General features: G+C 40.3%; 1 protein-coding gene across 1 annotated transcript; it reads left to right on the forward strand.

The window, feature by feature from the left end:
• Positions 1-261: 261 nt before the first annotated feature.
• On the forward strand, positions 262-13,932 carry LOC149181492 (putative pectate lyase 5). The gene is made up of 7 exons (XM_089414233.1): positions 262-473; positions 2,369-2,585; positions 11,243-11,283; positions 12,533-13,157; positions 13,253-13,356; positions 13,480-13,618; positions 13,711-13,932. Exons 1-7 carry the CDS (start codon positions 262-264, stop codon positions 13,930-13,932), a joined length of 1,560 nt encoding a protein of 519 aa, XP_089270359.1.
• The last annotated feature ends 2,890 nt before the right edge of the window (positions 13,933-16,822 follow it).

Here is a 16,822-nt window from a genome sequence, read left to right on the forward strand (position 1 = left end):
CAGATTAGTGCACCCGCCCTGAGTTCAGCTCATATTTGGTCATTCCATTTGCAGTCGACTGGCACGTGAGATTCCTTCTGCTGTTATAGATTGTAGGAATTTGCCCAGCAGCATTTCATCTATGATCTTGGCCGCAGAATTGACTGAGTAGAGATCCCGTATTATTGACGAGTTATGTGTATATGATCATAGTTTGATACCGTTGCTGCAGTGTGTGGACTAATTAGAGCGTTGAACGGTTGAATCCCTTCTGTAACCAAAATGCCTGGCTATCGAAGTGCACTCGCATTGTTTGTTTTTCTATGGATTAATTTCGGTATTGGATCCGAGGCGGGCAATAGCTTTAGAATTTTCAAAAATTTGACGGGCACTGTTACTGGACGGCCGGTGGTGGTAGCTGGGACTAAACGTGGACAACAACATGCAACGAAGTACGTGGAAGAGCCTGATCGAGTAGTTGAAATGGTCGAAAGGTAATTGCCGTAATACAATTCTTCTAATACTGGGAGTTGACTTGTAATGGCTAAGCTATGTGTTGATCAGATTCATCATTGTTTGTAATAAAGATTTCATTGAATTTTCAAGTGATAAGGCCGTAGTCTATTTGTTTTGTTACAAGTTTTTCTGGCTAATTTTCTGTTTAATTTGCTTAGAATTATTAGGCAAATTCAAGTTTCTAAATTTTTTTCAGGGTGATAATATATTTATTTTAGATAACACAAATCAATATATGACTTAAAATATTTTGGTGAGAAATTTGAAAGTGTAACGCTGCTGATGTATAGCGTTTATGGATCAAATTCAAGTCTATATTTAGACAACGTTGATATATAGATGGTTGATTGGGACCAAATTTATGTTGATATAGATGGTTGATTGGGATCAAATTTATGTTGATATAGATGATTGATTGGGATCAAATTTATGTCAATATATAGAGAGTTATTTCCAACTACTTGCTAGGTGTTATAATTGTCCATCCAAGTGCCACAATGATTTAGAGTTTAGTCTAGTTCAGTTGAGTTCCAATTCAGTCATTTATTATTGATGTTTCCAATGATTGATAATATGAAGAAGAATAGCATCTCTACTCCAAGTTTTCCATTTTTTAGCACAGTATCAAAGAGGATTCTATTTTTTTCATCTAGCATGGTGACATTTTAGTTTAAATTTTTGTGGTGACATTTTCGTTTAAATTTTTGTGGTTGTAATTAAAGAGTAGTGTTGGAGAATCTAATTCCAATTTCCAACTACCTGCCTATCATAATTGTCCATTTAAATGTCACAGTCAATTAGAGTTTAATCAGATTTAATTGAATTACATCCAATCATTTATTTAGGACTTGTCTATAATGCGACTTTTTGGAGATTCCGGTGACGGAATCCGGCGGAAGAAATTGAGGTTAAATCTTGATTTGTTGCAGTTAAAATGGTTTTTTAACTGCATATTTGGATTCAGCACCCTGAAAACCCCTGGAACGCATTGATTGCGCAGAAACTAGCTATCAAACTTGCGATTCCAATAAATTGCTGCCGGATTTTGACCGGAAAAACCCACGGGAAAGGCTTCCAAAAAGTATAGACAACTGCATTTATTATTGATGTTTCTTATATAATTTATTTAATTATTGATAATATTGAAAAAAATAACATCTCTGCTTCACTTATTCCATTTTTAAAATAGACAAAGTTGACATATAGAATGCCGATAGGGATCAAATTTAAGTCGATATATAGCGCTTAGACAAGGCCATATCAGAAAACCCTGATAGGGATCAAATTTACGCCAATTTATAGAGCGGGATCAAATTTACGCTGATATATAACGCTTAGACAACGCCGATATATAGAGCCCTGATAGGGATCAAATTTACGCCAATGTATAGAGAGCTGATAGGATCAAATTCAAATTCTTTTTACATCTGACTGCACAGCGCCGGTTTCTTTTGAGGCAATTGTATATCCACGCCCGCGCTGCAATATAGAACCTTGCCTCAGTCGAGGCCATTATATATTGCGATGCAGAGAACATTGTAGAAGCATTGTTTAATGAGGCAATAAATTTGTTTGGATGGTTAATTTAGGGTAGGAATTTGGTTAGAATTCTTTTGAATAAATTTGATTGTGATAGTGTTTGGATATTTTTTTAAGGTGGAAATGGTATTATTAGTATTAAGAATTTCTCTATATCCAAAATTTTGAAACTTAACCAAATTTCCGAAAAATTCTGCCAAATTCTCTTAAAATATTACCCGAATTTCATTGGTGGCGGGCTGTAATGCAGGTCAATGTTCTAGAATTTCTGTCCGTCAGATTTTTCCACAATGGAAATAAGGACGTCAGTGCATAATGTGTTACATAACGGCAGGAGCATTAACACTTTATTTATGGAATGTATTGCAGGAACTGTTGGAATATTAATTCCAACTGCACAGCGGCAGGCGGACGTGGGCAGCCAACTCAGCCAGCACGCTGCACCCGAAACCGCCAGAACGAAACCACCCTCTTGTTCGCACCACCTTTGGCAAAAGGCTGTATCCGCCGGAGGGGCTCCGAACACATTCACTTGCCGCCACGCGTCCCATGTACGAGCACCGAAAAACCACTTTCCCCGGACGGTAAAAGTCGTGTGGTTTGCGGAAGAGTGGTGTGCGAATTCCGTCGGATCAGTTCTGCGGGCTCGGATCGGCGTGAAGCTGCGCGGAGGTTAATGACCGAGCGCGACGAATGGGGTGGCGACACGTGGCACCGAAGTGACGTCAGCCGACACACGCCCGCGTCAAATCAATTTTCTTTGTCGTTTTCTTTGGTTGACTGCCGTAGGTGAAAAGTCATGTTTTTAATGGTTTTACGTGGAATTAGGTGGCGGCCCGTTTAATGTGGTTATGGGCACATACGTTTTATATATTTTTATATATGTATGTACGTAGTTTAGGTGTGGGCCATTTAATATAGTATGGGCCATTTTTATATGTTTTTTATATATGTTTCATATAGGTTGTAAAAGAAATATATACGTGCAGCAGTTTTATGTAATGTACTTACTCACGGTGGTGCCCGCGTGTGATATTTTTTAATGTAGAACAGGGCGTGCTGTAGTTATTTTTTTTGGTGTGCCTGCGTGCAAAAATGAAGTAGTTCATGGAAGTGTAGATTGAACGCCAGGCAAATGAATGCACAGAAGAAAGCACAGCAGTGCTGGAAACATAACAGAGGCAAACTGTTATGTATTGTTGACCATAAAGAAAACACAGGAACAGCTTGAAGCTGTTTTGTAAATACCCACAGCAGTGGAAGACCAGAAGTGAGAGAGAGACAGAGTTTCTCCAGTGAATCCCTCTCTGCGCAGAGGATGAAGCATGTATCAGTATTTTTGTTTTAAATCAATAGAAGGTTTTTTTTCTGTGTAATGGACTGTGTTCTGAGTTAATTTTTTTTTAAAAGAGGTTCTCTGCAAATGATCCTGGACAGAGGAAACAGAGCATTGACTCTGTGGTGGTATTTGCTTGATTGGTTTTGGTATTTCTCCATGTGAAAAATACCCAACAGTGGTATCAGAGCTAGTCCAGGCTCTTTGAAGACTCAAAGAAGCTGAAGGAAGGTGTGGTTGCAGCAGTCAAACTTGTCCAGCAGTGAAGGCTCTCCAGCAGTGTGAAGCCTCAGCCAAAGGGATTTAGGTATTCCTCAAAGTTTTTGAGTTACTATTATAGAGACAGTCAGTTGTTTTAAAAAAAACACAGTCAAGTATTTTGGAGTATAGTTAAGAATGGCAAGGTCAAAGAAGAAAGCCTCCAGGGCTGTTAAAAATGTGTCTCCCTCCTCTACTAAACTAGAAGGGAATCTATTTGAAAGAATTGTATTTGAGGTTCCAAAGTTTGATGGAAACTTTGATGTATGGGAAATAATGATGAGGGCTTTCCTAATGTCTGAGGGGATTGAAGTCTGGGAGTCAGTGATTGATGATAGCAAGATGGATAAAGAATCCATGGAGTATGATGCACAAGCAGCAAAACTAATCTTGGATGGGCTGCCTGATTCTGTGAAAAGGAATCTAGGAAAATACACATCAGCAAAGGATATATGGGACAGACTGCATGACCTTCATGCAAAGGGAGCGCTGACTATGAAAATGAGTCAAGAAGAAAGTCATGAACCCATCATAGAAGCTGAGAATGAGAAGGTTGACCTCATTAAGCTTCAAGTAAGAGAAAGGGATGAAGAGCTTGCGAAGCTCAAGAAGGAGCTTGATGAATGCAAGAGGAAGCATCATGAAGAAGTCATATCCATGACAAATCAGCTGAATGAAGCAAAGAAGCAGGCAGATGTCTTGACAAGTCAACTTGAACAAAGGCACATGAGAGTGAACAAACTTGTGGAAGAGATTGGACAGTATAAGGTAGAGGTCTCCTCCCTTAAGTCCGAACTACAAGAAGCCAGGAAGCAGGTACAAGGAGCTGAAAAGAAAATGAAGAGCAGTCAAGCAAAAGATGAAGAAATCTCCAAAATGAAGACAGAGATTATCTCCTTCAAAGTAGTAGCAGCTGAAGCTACTCGTAGCAAGGAAGAAACTGAGGGACAACTAGCAAAGAAAATTAATGAATGTGAAAAGTTAGAAGAAGAGATTATCCTCCTCAGGAAGAAGGTTGAAGGGATGAACAAGATCATGAAGAGCTCTCAAGCTTTGGATGACATGCTTAGCTATCATAGATCTCCATCTGATAAATCAGGACTTGGGTATGTAGGTGAACCCTCAAACAAGCATGAGGATGCTTTAAGCAAAGGAGATGTGAAGAAGCCAGAAAGAGATGGTGAAGCTCCTAGTTCCAGCAAAGGCAAGGAGAAAAATGAAGGCAGCAATAAAAGATATCCTGCTCCAAGCAGAAAACCAGCTCCAAGAAGAAATGTAGCTGATGGCAAAAAGGCAAGAGGCAATGGTGATCATCAGAGGATCTCAAGGCAGCAAGGGTTCAGAAGTACATCAAGGAAACCTCCATCTCCCAGGTACCAAAGTTCATTTTTGGGTTATTGTTATGCTTGTTCAAACTATGGTCATATGGCAAAAGATTGTAGAGCCTTTCATAAAGATAAATGTTGTGGTCTCCGAAAATCTCCAAGAAACAATTTTAGAAGAAATCATGAAATGCTATTCATGAATAATGTTGAATGTTTCAAGTGTCATAACATTGGGCATATGGCACGTGACTGTAACTTGACATGGGCTCTTACACAAACTAGACCCATGCAAAAGAAGAAAGTTACACAAGTATGGAGAAGGAAGGAAAGGCAATCTGAAAACCCCTTGAACTCCCCAGTGGATCTAAATTTGTTTTGAGAAGAGTCTGCCAAAAGAAGACAAGCACACATTAAAGGGGAGCTTGTAAATTATTTTTGCTGAACTGTATTAACAGTCACTCCTTGATGGAATTTTTTTTTATAAGGGAAGGACATGAAGATAAATCTGCTATAACAGCAGAGAAGAAAAGGAGGCAGCACTCAAATGTGAAGTGCAGCAGCGCAATAAGAAGTATGCAAGGCAAGGAAACTCTCACAGCAGTGGGAAGACAAAATACAAAACAGCAGTTTGGAATTTTTTTTGTTATGGTGCACACGCATTGAAATGCATAGTAATGGAATGTAGTTTTCCTTCTATGTAAAGTGAGAAAATATACTCACAGGGACAGCAGATTTTTAATGCACATGGGATGAATGAGAATGTGTATGGCAGCAGAAAATTGAAAGGGATTGCACAGCAGTGCATTGTGTAAAAAAATGAATGAAGCTGAAGATTGTGTGAAGCAAGGGTGCATAAGAAAAGGGAGCAACCCGTGTTAATTTTTTCTCGTGGAGAATGAAGTGCCAAGTGTATGTGCACACAGTAGTGCAAATTGCAGCAGCAACACAACAGCAAGTGTATGGACAGCAGCAACTTGAAGAAAAGTTTTCCCATCGTGAAGAAGAAGAAGCACACAGTAATGCAAATGTGAAAAATGCAGCAGCAAGAAGTTATGGACAGCAGCACAGGTAAAAGAATTTTTTTACAGCAGTAAATGTAAGTGCAGTGAGTGTGTTGTTTGCATCTGAAATGCAAGTAAGACACAGCAGAAGTATGATTGTAATTAATGAAGGGGAGCATGCAGCAGCGCGAAGAAAAGCTTTCCCATGGTGAAGAAGGGAAGCACGCATTAGTGCACAAGTAAAAAAAATTCTCACACAACAGTGTGAATGTGAGAAAGGAAAGGCACAGCAACGCACATGTGGTTTTTTTTATTGACGCACAGCAATGCAGAGTTTGTAAAGAAATGTAAGAGCAGTGCAGGTGTAGACGCAGTAGCGTGGAGCAGACACAGCAGTGTGGGGTAGATGCAGCAAAGAAGATGGCACAACAATGTAGCAGAGAATATGCAGCAGCATAAAAGAACATTGTAATGAACTTGCACACACAGCAGTGCAATGATTGTTTGTTTTGGAACTGCATTTGAAGCAGTCATTTGGTGAAACCCTCTATCAAGAGGATGATGCTTTTCAGCATAGTCATTAGTAAATCCCTCTGTTAAGAGGAAGATGTTTTTTTATAACAGGTGAATCCCTCTGTCATGAGGAAGGTGCTCTTAAGCACAGTTACATGGTGAATCCCTCTGTCATGAGGAAGGTGCTCTTCAGCACATTGTAATGGTGAATCCCTCTGTCATGAGGAAGGTGCTCTTAAGCACAGTTTCAGGTTAATCCCTCTATCAAGAGGAAGACAACTTTGATTGTTTGTGAACTGCATCAGAAGCAGTTGGTGAATCCCTCTATGTGAGGATGATATCTTTGTAACAGCAGTACTGAGGAATCCCTCTATGAGAGGAAGTGTTTGGGTATGTCTGAATGCCCAGCAGTTGAAATTAAAGGGGAGTGTTGGAATATTAATTCCAACTGCACAGCGGCAGGCGGACGTGGGCAGCCAACTCAGCCAGCACGCTACACCCGAAACCGCCAGAACGAAACCACCCTCTTGTTCGCACCACCTTTGGCAAAAGGCTGTATCCGCCGGAGGGGCTCCGAACACATTCACTTGCCGCCACGCGTCCCATGTACGAGCACCGAAAAACCACTTTCCCCGGACGGTAAAAGTCGTGTGGTTTGCGGAAGAGTGGTGTGCGAATTCCGTCGGATCAGTTCTGCGGGCTCGGATCGGCGTGAAGCTGCGCGGAGGTTAATGACCGAGCGCGACGAATGGGGTGGCGACACGTGGCACCGAAGTGACGTCAGCCGACACACGCCCGCGTCAAATCAATTTTCTTTGTCGTTTTCTTTGGTTGACTGCCGTAGGTGAAAAGTCATGTTTTTAATGGTTTTACGTGGAATTAGGTGGCGGCCCGTTTAATGTGGTTATGGGCACATACGTTTTATATATTTTTATATATGTATGTACGTAGTTTAGGTGTGGGCCATTTAATATAGTATGGGCCATTTTTATATGTTTTTTATATATGTTTCATATAGGTTGTAAAAGAAATATATACGTGCAGCAGTTTTATGTAATGTACTTACTCACGGTGGTGCCCGCGTGTGATATTTTTTAATGTAGAACAGGGCGTGCTGTAGTTATTTTTTTTGGTGTGCCTGCGTGCAAAAATGAAGTAGTTCATGGAAGTGTAGATTGAACGCCAGGCAAATGAATGCACAGAAGAAAGCACAGCAGTGCTGGAAACATAACAGAGGCAAACTGTTATGTATTGTTGACCATAAAGAAAACACAGGAACAGCTTGAAGCTGTTTTGTAAATACCCACAGCAGTGGAAGACCAGAAGTGAGAGAGAGACAGAGTTTCTCCAGTGAATCCCTCTCTGCACAGAGGATGAAGCATGTATCAGTATTTTTGTTTTAAATCAATAGAAGGTTTTTTTTCTGTGTAATGGACTGTGTTCTGAGTTAATTTTTTTTTAAAAGAGGTTCTCTGCAAATGATCCTGGACAGAGGAAACAGAGCATTGACTCTGTGGTGGTATTTGCTTGATTGGTTTTGGTATTTCTCCATCTAAAAAATACCCAACAGTGGTATCAGAGCTAGTCCAGGCTCTTTGAAGACTCAAAGACGCTGAAGGAAGGTGTGGTTGCAGCAGTCAAACTTGTCCAGCAGTGAAGGCTCTCCAGCAGTGTGAAGCCTCAGCCAAAGGGATTTAGGTATTCCTCAAAGTTTTTGAGTTACTATTATAGAGACAGTCAGTTGTTTTAAAAAAAACACAGTCAAGTATTTTGGAGTATAGTTAAGAATGGCAAGGTCAAAGAAGAAAGCCTCCAGGGCTGTTAAAAATGTGTCTCCCTCCTCTACTAAACTAGAAGGGAATCTATTTGAAAGAATTGTATTTGAGGTTCCAAAGTTTGATGGAAACTTTGATGTATGGGAAATAATGATGAGGGCTTTCCTAATGTCTGAGGGGATTGAAGTCTGGGAGTCAGTGATTGATGATAGCAAGATGGATAAAGAATCCATGGAGTATGATGCACAAGCAGCAAAACTAATCTTGGATGGGCTGCCTGATTCTGTGAAAAGGAATCTAGGAAAATACACATCAGCAAAGGATATATGGGACAGACTGCATGACCTTCATGCAAAGGGAGCGCTGACTATGAAAATGAGTCAAGAAGAAAGTCATGAACCCATCATAGAAGCTGAGAATGAGAAGGTTGACCTCATTAAGCTTCAAGTAAGAGAAAGGGATGAAGAGCTTGCGAAGCTCAAGAAGGAGCTTGATGAATGCAAGAGGAAGCATCATGAAGAAGTCATATCCATGACAAATCAGCTGAATGAAGCAAAGAAGCAGGCAGATGTCTTGACAAGTCAACTTGAACAAAGGCACATGAGAGTGAACAAACTTGTGGAAGAGATTGGACAGTATAAGGTAGAGGTCTCCTCCCTTAAGTCCGAACTACAAGAAGCCAGGAAGCAGGTACAAGGAGCTGAAAAGAAAATGAAGAGCAGTCAAGCAAAAGATGAAGAAATCTCCAAAATGAAGACAGAGATTATCTCCTTCAAAGTAGTAGCAGCTGAAGCTACTCGTAGCAAGGAAGAAACTGAGGGACAACTAGCAAAGAAAATTAATGAATGTGAAAAGTTAGAAGAAGAGATTATCCTCCTCAGGAAGAAGGTTGAAGGGATGAACAAGATCATGAAGAGCTCTCAAGCTTTGGATGACATGCTTAGCTATCATAGATCTCCATCTGATAAATCAGGACTTGGGTATGTAGGTGAACCCTCAAACAAGCATGAGGATGCTTTAAGCAAAGGAGATGTGAAGAAGCCAGAAAGAGATGGTGAAGCTCCTAGTTCCAGCAAAGGCAAGGAGAAAAATGAAGGCAGCAATAAAAGATATCCTGCTCCAAGCAGAAAACCAGCTCCAAGAAGAAATGTAGCTGATGGCAAAAAGGCAAGAGGCAATGGTGATCATCAGAGGATCTCAAGGCAGCAAGGGTTCAAAAGTACATCAAGGAAACCTCCATCTCCCAGGTACCAAAGTTCATTTTTGGGTTATTGTTATGCTTGTTCAAACTATGGTCATATGGCAAAAGATTGTAGAGCCTTTCATAAAGATAAATGTTGTGGTCTCCGAAAATCTCCAAGAAACAATTTTAGAAGAAATCATGAAATGCTATTCATGAATAATGTTGAATGTTTCAAGTGTCATAACATTGGGCATATGGCACGTGACTGTAACTTGACATGGGCTCTTACACAAACTAGACCCATGCAAAAGAAGAAAGTTACACAAGTGTGGAGAAGGAAGGAAAGGCAATCTGAAAACCCCTTGAACTCCCCAGTGGATCTAAATTTGTTTTGAGAAGAGTCTGCCAAAAGAAGACAAGCACACATTAAAGGGGAGCTTGTAAATTATTTTTGCTGAACTGTATTAACAGTCACTCCTTGATGGAATTTTTTTTTATAAGGGAAGGACATGAAGATAAATCTGCTATAACAGCAGAGAAGAAAAGGAGGCAGCACTCAAATGTGAAGTGCAGCAGCGCAATAAGAAGTATGCAAGGCAAGGAAACTCTCACAGCAGTGGGAAGACAAAATACAAAACAGCAGTTTGGAATTTTTTTTGTTATGGTGCACACGCATTGAAATGCATAGTAATGGAATGTAGTTTTCCTTCTATGTAAAGTGAGAAAATATACTCACAGGGACAGCAGATTTTTAATGCACATGGGATGAATGAGAATGTGTATGGCAGCAGAAAATTGAAAGGGATTGCACAGCAGTGCATTGTGTAAAAAAATGAATGAAGCTGAAGATTGTGTGAAGCAAGGGTGCATAAGAAAAGGGAGCAACCCGTGTTAATTTTTTCTCGTGGAGAATGAAGTGCCAAGTGTATGTGCACACAGTAGTGCAAATTGCAGCAGCAACACAACAGCAAGTGTATGGACAGCAGCAACTTGAAGAAAAGTTTTCCCATCGTGAAGAAGAAGAAGCACACAGTAATGCAAATGTGAAAAATGCAGCAGCAAGAAGTTATGGACAGCAGCACAGGTAAAAGAATTTTTTTACAGCAGTAAATGTAAGTGCAGTGAGTGTGTTGTTTGCATCTGAAATGCAAGTAAGACACAGCAGAAGTATGATTGTAATTAATGAAGGGGAGCATGCAGCAGCGCGAAGAAAAGCTTTCCCATGGTGAAGAAGGGAAGCACGCATTAGTGCACAAGTAAAAAAAATTCTCACACAACAGTGTGAATGTGAGAAAGGAAAGGCACAGCAACGCACATGTGGTTTTTTTTATTGACGCACAGCAATGCAGAGTTTGTAAAGAAATGTAAGAGCAGTGCAGGTGTAGACGCAGTAGCGTGGAGCAGACACAGCAGTGTGGGGTAGATGCAGCAAAGAAGATGGCACAACAATGTAGCAGAGAATATGCAGCAGCATAAAAGAACATTGTAATGAACTTGCACACACAGCAGTGCAATGATTGTTTGTTTTGGAACTGCATTTGAAGCAGTCATTTGGTGAAACCCTCTATCAAGAGGATGATGCTTTTCAGCATAGTCATTAGTAAATCCCTCTGTTAAGAGGAAGATGTTTTTTTATAACAGGTGAATCCCTCTGTCATGAGGAAGGTGCTCTTAAGCACAGTTACATGGTGAATCCCTCTGTCATGAGGAAGGTGCTCTTCAGCACATTGTAATGGTGAATCCCTCTGTCATGAGGAAGGTGCTCTTAAGCACAGTTTCAGGTTAATCCCTCTATCAAGAGGAAGACAACTTTGATTGTTTGTGAACTGCATCAGAAGCAGTTGGTGAATCCCTCTATGTGAGGATGATATCTTTGTAACAGCAGTACTGAGGAATCCCTCTATGAGAGGAAGTGTTTGGGTATGTCTGAATGCCCAGCAGTTGAAATTAAAGGGGAGTGTTGGAATATTAATTCCAACTGCACAGCGGCAGGCGGACGTGGGCAGCCAACTCAGCCAGCACGCTACACCCGAAACCGCCAGAACGAAACCACCCTCTTGTTCGCACCACCTTTGGCAAAAGGCTGTATCCGCCGGAGGGGCTCCGAACACATTCACTTGCCGCCACGCGTCCCATGTACGAGCACCGAAAAACCACTTTCCCCGGACGGTAAAAGTCGTGTGGTTTGCGGAAGAGTGGTGTGCGAATTCCGTCGGATCAGTTCTGCGGGCTCGGATCGGCGTGAAGCTGCGCGGAGGTTAATGACCGAGCGCGACGAATGGGGTGGCGACACGTGGCACCGAAGTGACGTCAGCCGACACACGCCCGCGTCAAATCAATTTTCTTTGTCGTTTTCTTTGGTTGACTGCCGTAGGTGAAAAGTCATGTTTTTAATGGTTTTACGTGGAATTAGGTGGCGGCCCGTTTAATGTGGTTATGGGCACATACGTTTTATATATTTTTATATATGTATGTACGTAGTTTAGGTGTGGGCCATTTAATATAGTATGGGCCATTTTTATATGTTTTTTATATATGTTTCATATAGGTTGTAAAAGAAATATATACGTGCAGCAGTTTTATGTAATGTACTTACTCACGGTGGTGCCCGCGTGTGATATTTTTTAATGTAGAACAGGGCGTGCTGTAGTTATTTTTTTTGGTGTGCCTGCGTGCAAAAATGAAGTAGTTCATGGAAGTGTAGATTGAACGCCAGGCAAATGAATGCACAGAAGAAAGCACAGCAGTGCTGGAAACATAACAGAGGCAAACTGTTATGTATTGTTGACCATAAAGAAAACACAGGAACAGCTTGAAGCTGTTTTGTAAATACCCACAGCAGTGGAAGACCAGAAGTGAGACAGAGACAGAGTTTCTCCAGTGAATCCCTCTCTGCACAGAGGATGAAGCATGTATCAGTATTTTTGTTTTAAATCAATAGAAGGTTTTTTTTCTGTGTAATGGACTGTGTTCTGAGTTAATTTTTTTTTAAAAGAGGTTCTCTGCAAATGATCCTGGACAGAGGAAACAGAGCATTGACTCTGTGGTGGTATTTGCTTGATTGGTTTTGGTATTTCTCCATCTAAAAATACCCAACAGATTACCAGTTCGAAAAGGGAGCTAAGTTATCTGTCTTGCGGAACGGGGAACCCCATTGACGACTGCTGGCGCTGCGATCCAGATTGGGAAAACAATCGAAAGAGACTTGCAGACTGTGCCATTGGGTTCGGGAGGAACGCCATTGGAGGGCAGAATGGCAGATTCTATGTGGTCACTGATCCCAACGACTACGATGCGGTCAATCCCCGGCCCGGCACGCTGCGCCATGCCGTTATTCAAACGGAGCCTCTGTGGATCACCTTTGAGAGAGACATGGTCATCCAGCTCAAAGAGGAGCTTATCATGAACAGTTACAAGACAATCGACGGCAGAGGCGCCAATGTCCACATTGCAAACGGCCCTTGCATTACGGTACAGTATGTGAGTCACATTATCATTCACGGGATTCACATCCATGACTGCAAGCCTGCGGGAAATGCCATGGTGAGGGATTCCCCGACACATTACGGGTGGAGAACGATCAGCGATGGAGATGGAGTTTCCATCTTTGGGGCAAGCAATATCTGGGTAGACCATTGTTCCTTGTCAAGCTGCACCGATGGGCTCATCGATGCCATCATGGGGTCGACTGCAATTACTATTTCAAACAACTTTATGACCCACCATGATAAGGTTTGAATCTGAATTCCAGCTTTGAAATAATAAAGGTTCAAACTTTTCTATCAATGTTCGTCCAGTTAATCTATTTGCTATATTAATTGTTGCAGGTCATGCTTTTGGGCCACAACGACGATTATACTCAGGACGTTAACATGCAAGTAACAGTTGCTTTCAACCATTTCGGAGAAGGACTCGTGCAACGCATGCCCAGGTATCCCAAAACGATCTGAATTCACGTTTTCCATTTGTGTTTAATGTATGGACAATCTCATAAACAATAGAGTTTAGAAGTTTATCTCCAAAAGAAGTTTAATGCACTGATGCTGAAAAGCAGATGCCGACACGGCTATTTTCATGTGGTGAACAACGATTATACGCAGTGGGAAATGTACGCCATCGGTGGAAGTGCGAACCCAACAATCAACAGCCAAGGCAATCGATTCCTCGCACCCGACTCTCACTCTTCCAAGGAGGTAAGCGTTGCTTCCTCAATTCTGTTCAATTCATTAATGTCAACATGAACATAGTAAGTAGATGTGGTTGATGAATATAAATGAATGAACAGGTGACGAAGCGCGAGTACACATCGGAGAGTGTGTGGAGGCAGTGGAATTGGAGGTCAGAGGGAGACTTGATGTTGAACGGGGCGTTCTTTGTTCCGTCGGGCGCGGGTGCGTCGTCCAGCTATATGAAGGCTTCCAGTCTCTCAGCGAGGCCTTCGTCTCTGGTCGCCTCCCTCACAGGGAACGCCGGCGTTCTGACATGCAAGAAAGGCTCTGCATGCTGATTCCAACAACACAATGCAGACGGCCACCTTAAATTTCCCTGCCTCTCTGAATTAGTTCTACTTTCCTTCTTTGTGTTATAACAGCAGTACCGAGGTCAATTAATGTGACGAAGCTCATCTACCTTCCAGCCTGGGCGTCCATGAATGGGCCCCTCTTCTCCTCTTCATGGAGGCTAACGGGCAAGTGAAGACGCCTTGTAGAATTGTCGTTTGCGTTAACAATTTGTAGTGAGAAGCAAACAAGTTTGCTTGTTTTATTTTAATCAATCCGTACGCGCAAGAATTTCCGTATTTGGTCTTCTCGTTAGCATGAAATATTTCCGTATATGGTTTTTCAGTTTAGCATGAACTGTATTTATGTTATTTTCTTTTTGGATTTGAATATGGGATAGAGTTAAGATTATCCAAGGTGCGAGGAATGTTAATACGAGGAGAGGTGTAAGGAATGTTAATAGGAGGAGGGAATTTTGGAAGAAAATAATCCGGTGAAATATATGGACAATTAAATATAGTTAAAATTTGAAAGAGATTAAATTTAAGAAAAAAATTTACATTAACATAAATGTTTTAGAACAATGGCATAGTAAATCTTTCCCCTTCCCACTCTCTCCACATCCTACGCTTTACTATATGACATTTGAGAAAATTGGAAAAAAAAAAGAAACTTGAGAAAGAGATGCTCATTTGAATATAACACTAGGCTCACAAGCATTTGTAGACAAATTTGGCTACTATGTGAAGCTCCTTTGAAATGTCAGTATCTTTTTTCATTGTATAAAGACAAGTTACCAAGCAATGCTCATTGTATAAAGTCATTTCATAGGTTAAAATAAGAAGCTCATAAAAGTAATACTCTTTGAGCAACCAATGATATTTTTATTGGACATTGCATACCATGACTATATATATGGGTGGGGGGAGGTTGGGGGGGGGGGGGGGGGGGTGTCACATTAATATTTACAGAGTAATGAAAAGACAAAAAAAAACCAGATTGCACATAGTTCAGGTGTTTGTAAGCAATTACCTTGATTAAAGTTCTACATAATATCAAGTTGGCCAATCATCCAACTAACTACTCAGTGATCCAAAAATTCATATATAAGATTTGGCACTATTTTATTATCAATAGGTTGCATTCAAAATGAGCACTTGGAACATCTAGAAATTGATTTTAAAACATCTCTAGAATGAGTGAATAATAATGAAGACTAATTTGTGTACAAGCTACGGGATTCAGAGGTGTAGGAGAGTATAGTGGCAACAAAATCCCATATCAAGATAATGTCATTATAAGGACATACTTTGCAATTTCCGATAAAAAATTGTCAATATAGAGGCATAAAGTTGTTATCAATTCACTAAGAAAAAGAATATACAAATGAGAACATCAACCTGTCCTTGTTACTTTACCTCGGTATTCCTTCCACCATAGCACAAAATCCAAGCTTACAAATTTTCCAATCATTGTCAATTAGTGTCATTAGAGTTCATGGAAGAAATCTCAAGTTTCTAATACAAAATATATTTGAGATATGTAGTGCCATCATGTTAATAATAGTAAGAAAAATATGTACTCTAATTTTAATACAAAATGAAATGAGATTATAAAACATATGCATTAAAGTAAAAATTTGCACATTGCTACTCTACAATAGTTGAAAATTGCATTATAAATAAATAAATTGTCTTAAAAGGATATTTTAATAAAAATAGGGACTAAACTGCACCCTCAATTTAACATTGAATGGTCTCCACAGGAAACAAAAGATTGCTTCCTATAGATACATGAATAAAGTAGATGGAGAGAAGGTCAAGCATGTCATCGATTCTACACTTGAATATGACTCTCAACATAATAATGAGTCAAAAGTTGGGAGCAATAACTCCCATAAAATATGAACAAGTTGTATAGCTTGGTAGCCTTCTCAATTTTGTGATGCAGCTCAGTTGCGTCAAGAGAATCAAATATATTCTTCATCCTGGGTCGCAAATCAAGATTTGCTTCTACACATGCAAGAGCAATATAGAATACATCAAGTACTTATCTTGGCATGGAGTGATGGATCCACAATTTTTGATAGTGGGTGTGATGCAACCAAAATGAACTTGGCACCAACTACCCATTCTCTACACCATTAACCTATGTGAATTCACATTCACATTTCAATTCATTCCTTAACGATTCACAACACTTCATGATCATCTTGATAAAAATAACTCACCCAATAAAATATAATATAATTCATGGGAAGCACTCACTATCTCACCACTCATTCTCACTCCTTCCACTAAGCATCTCCTCTTCCATAAGATCATCTACTTATGTTTCAATTCAACATAAAATAATACCACTTGCTTTCTTAGGAAATAAACACTCAACCTATTTATTTGATAAACCCCTTTTCGCATACAAATTTCATTTTCTTATTAAATGATGTCTCCCCTAATTTCCATGCTTAATGTATTTCTGTCCAATGAAATTTCCCATGCTACACTAAGGGTCTACCATACACTGGAGTGAAGATCCACGCTATGTTCAAAGATTGTAGGGTCAAGTTTGCCCAATTCAACTTAACGCAGGTTCAATTCAAACTATAACAATAAAACCCCAAATCTCATGATTTACCATATGCAGGGTGTTTGTGAGTGGCTGGGCGAATTTACATTCAATCTCGATTTCCAAGACACAATTATTAAGGAATTGAATCCCAATTCATGTTGTTCACACCTCTTTTGAAGTTCAACAAAGGTTGAATTTCATATCTGCACCACCATACTAAAAATAACATCCACAATCATTTGACCAAGAGCTAAATGATCTACTGAAGGCCTAAATTCTAATTCGAATGATAATTCTAACTGGAATCAATTCACACCGACTTCACGACTC

Source organism: Pinus tabuliformis, chromosome 3_2 (genome assembly GCF_031772625.1).
Source record: "Pinus tabuliformis cultivar Carrire ecotype Pingquan chromosome 3_2, CPIR1, whole genome shotgun sequence".
Classification (NCBI taxonomy): Eukaryota; Viridiplantae; Streptophyta; class Pinopsida; order Pinales; family Pinaceae; genus Pinus; species Pinus tabuliformis.

Coding starts and splice junctions, on each gene's coding strand:
- LOC149181492 (XM_089414233.1), top strand. CDS start 262: ATGCCTGGCTATCGAAGTGCACTCGCATTGTTTGTTTTTCTATGGATT. Junction 11,284..12,532: donor CAGTTGGTGAATCCCTCTAT/GTGAGGATGATA, acceptor ACAGATTACCAG/TTCGAAAAGGGAGCTAAGTT. Junction 13,357..13,479: donor CTCGTGCAACGCATGCCCAG/GTATCCCAAAAC, acceptor GCTGAAAAGCAG/ATGCCGACACGGCTATTTTC.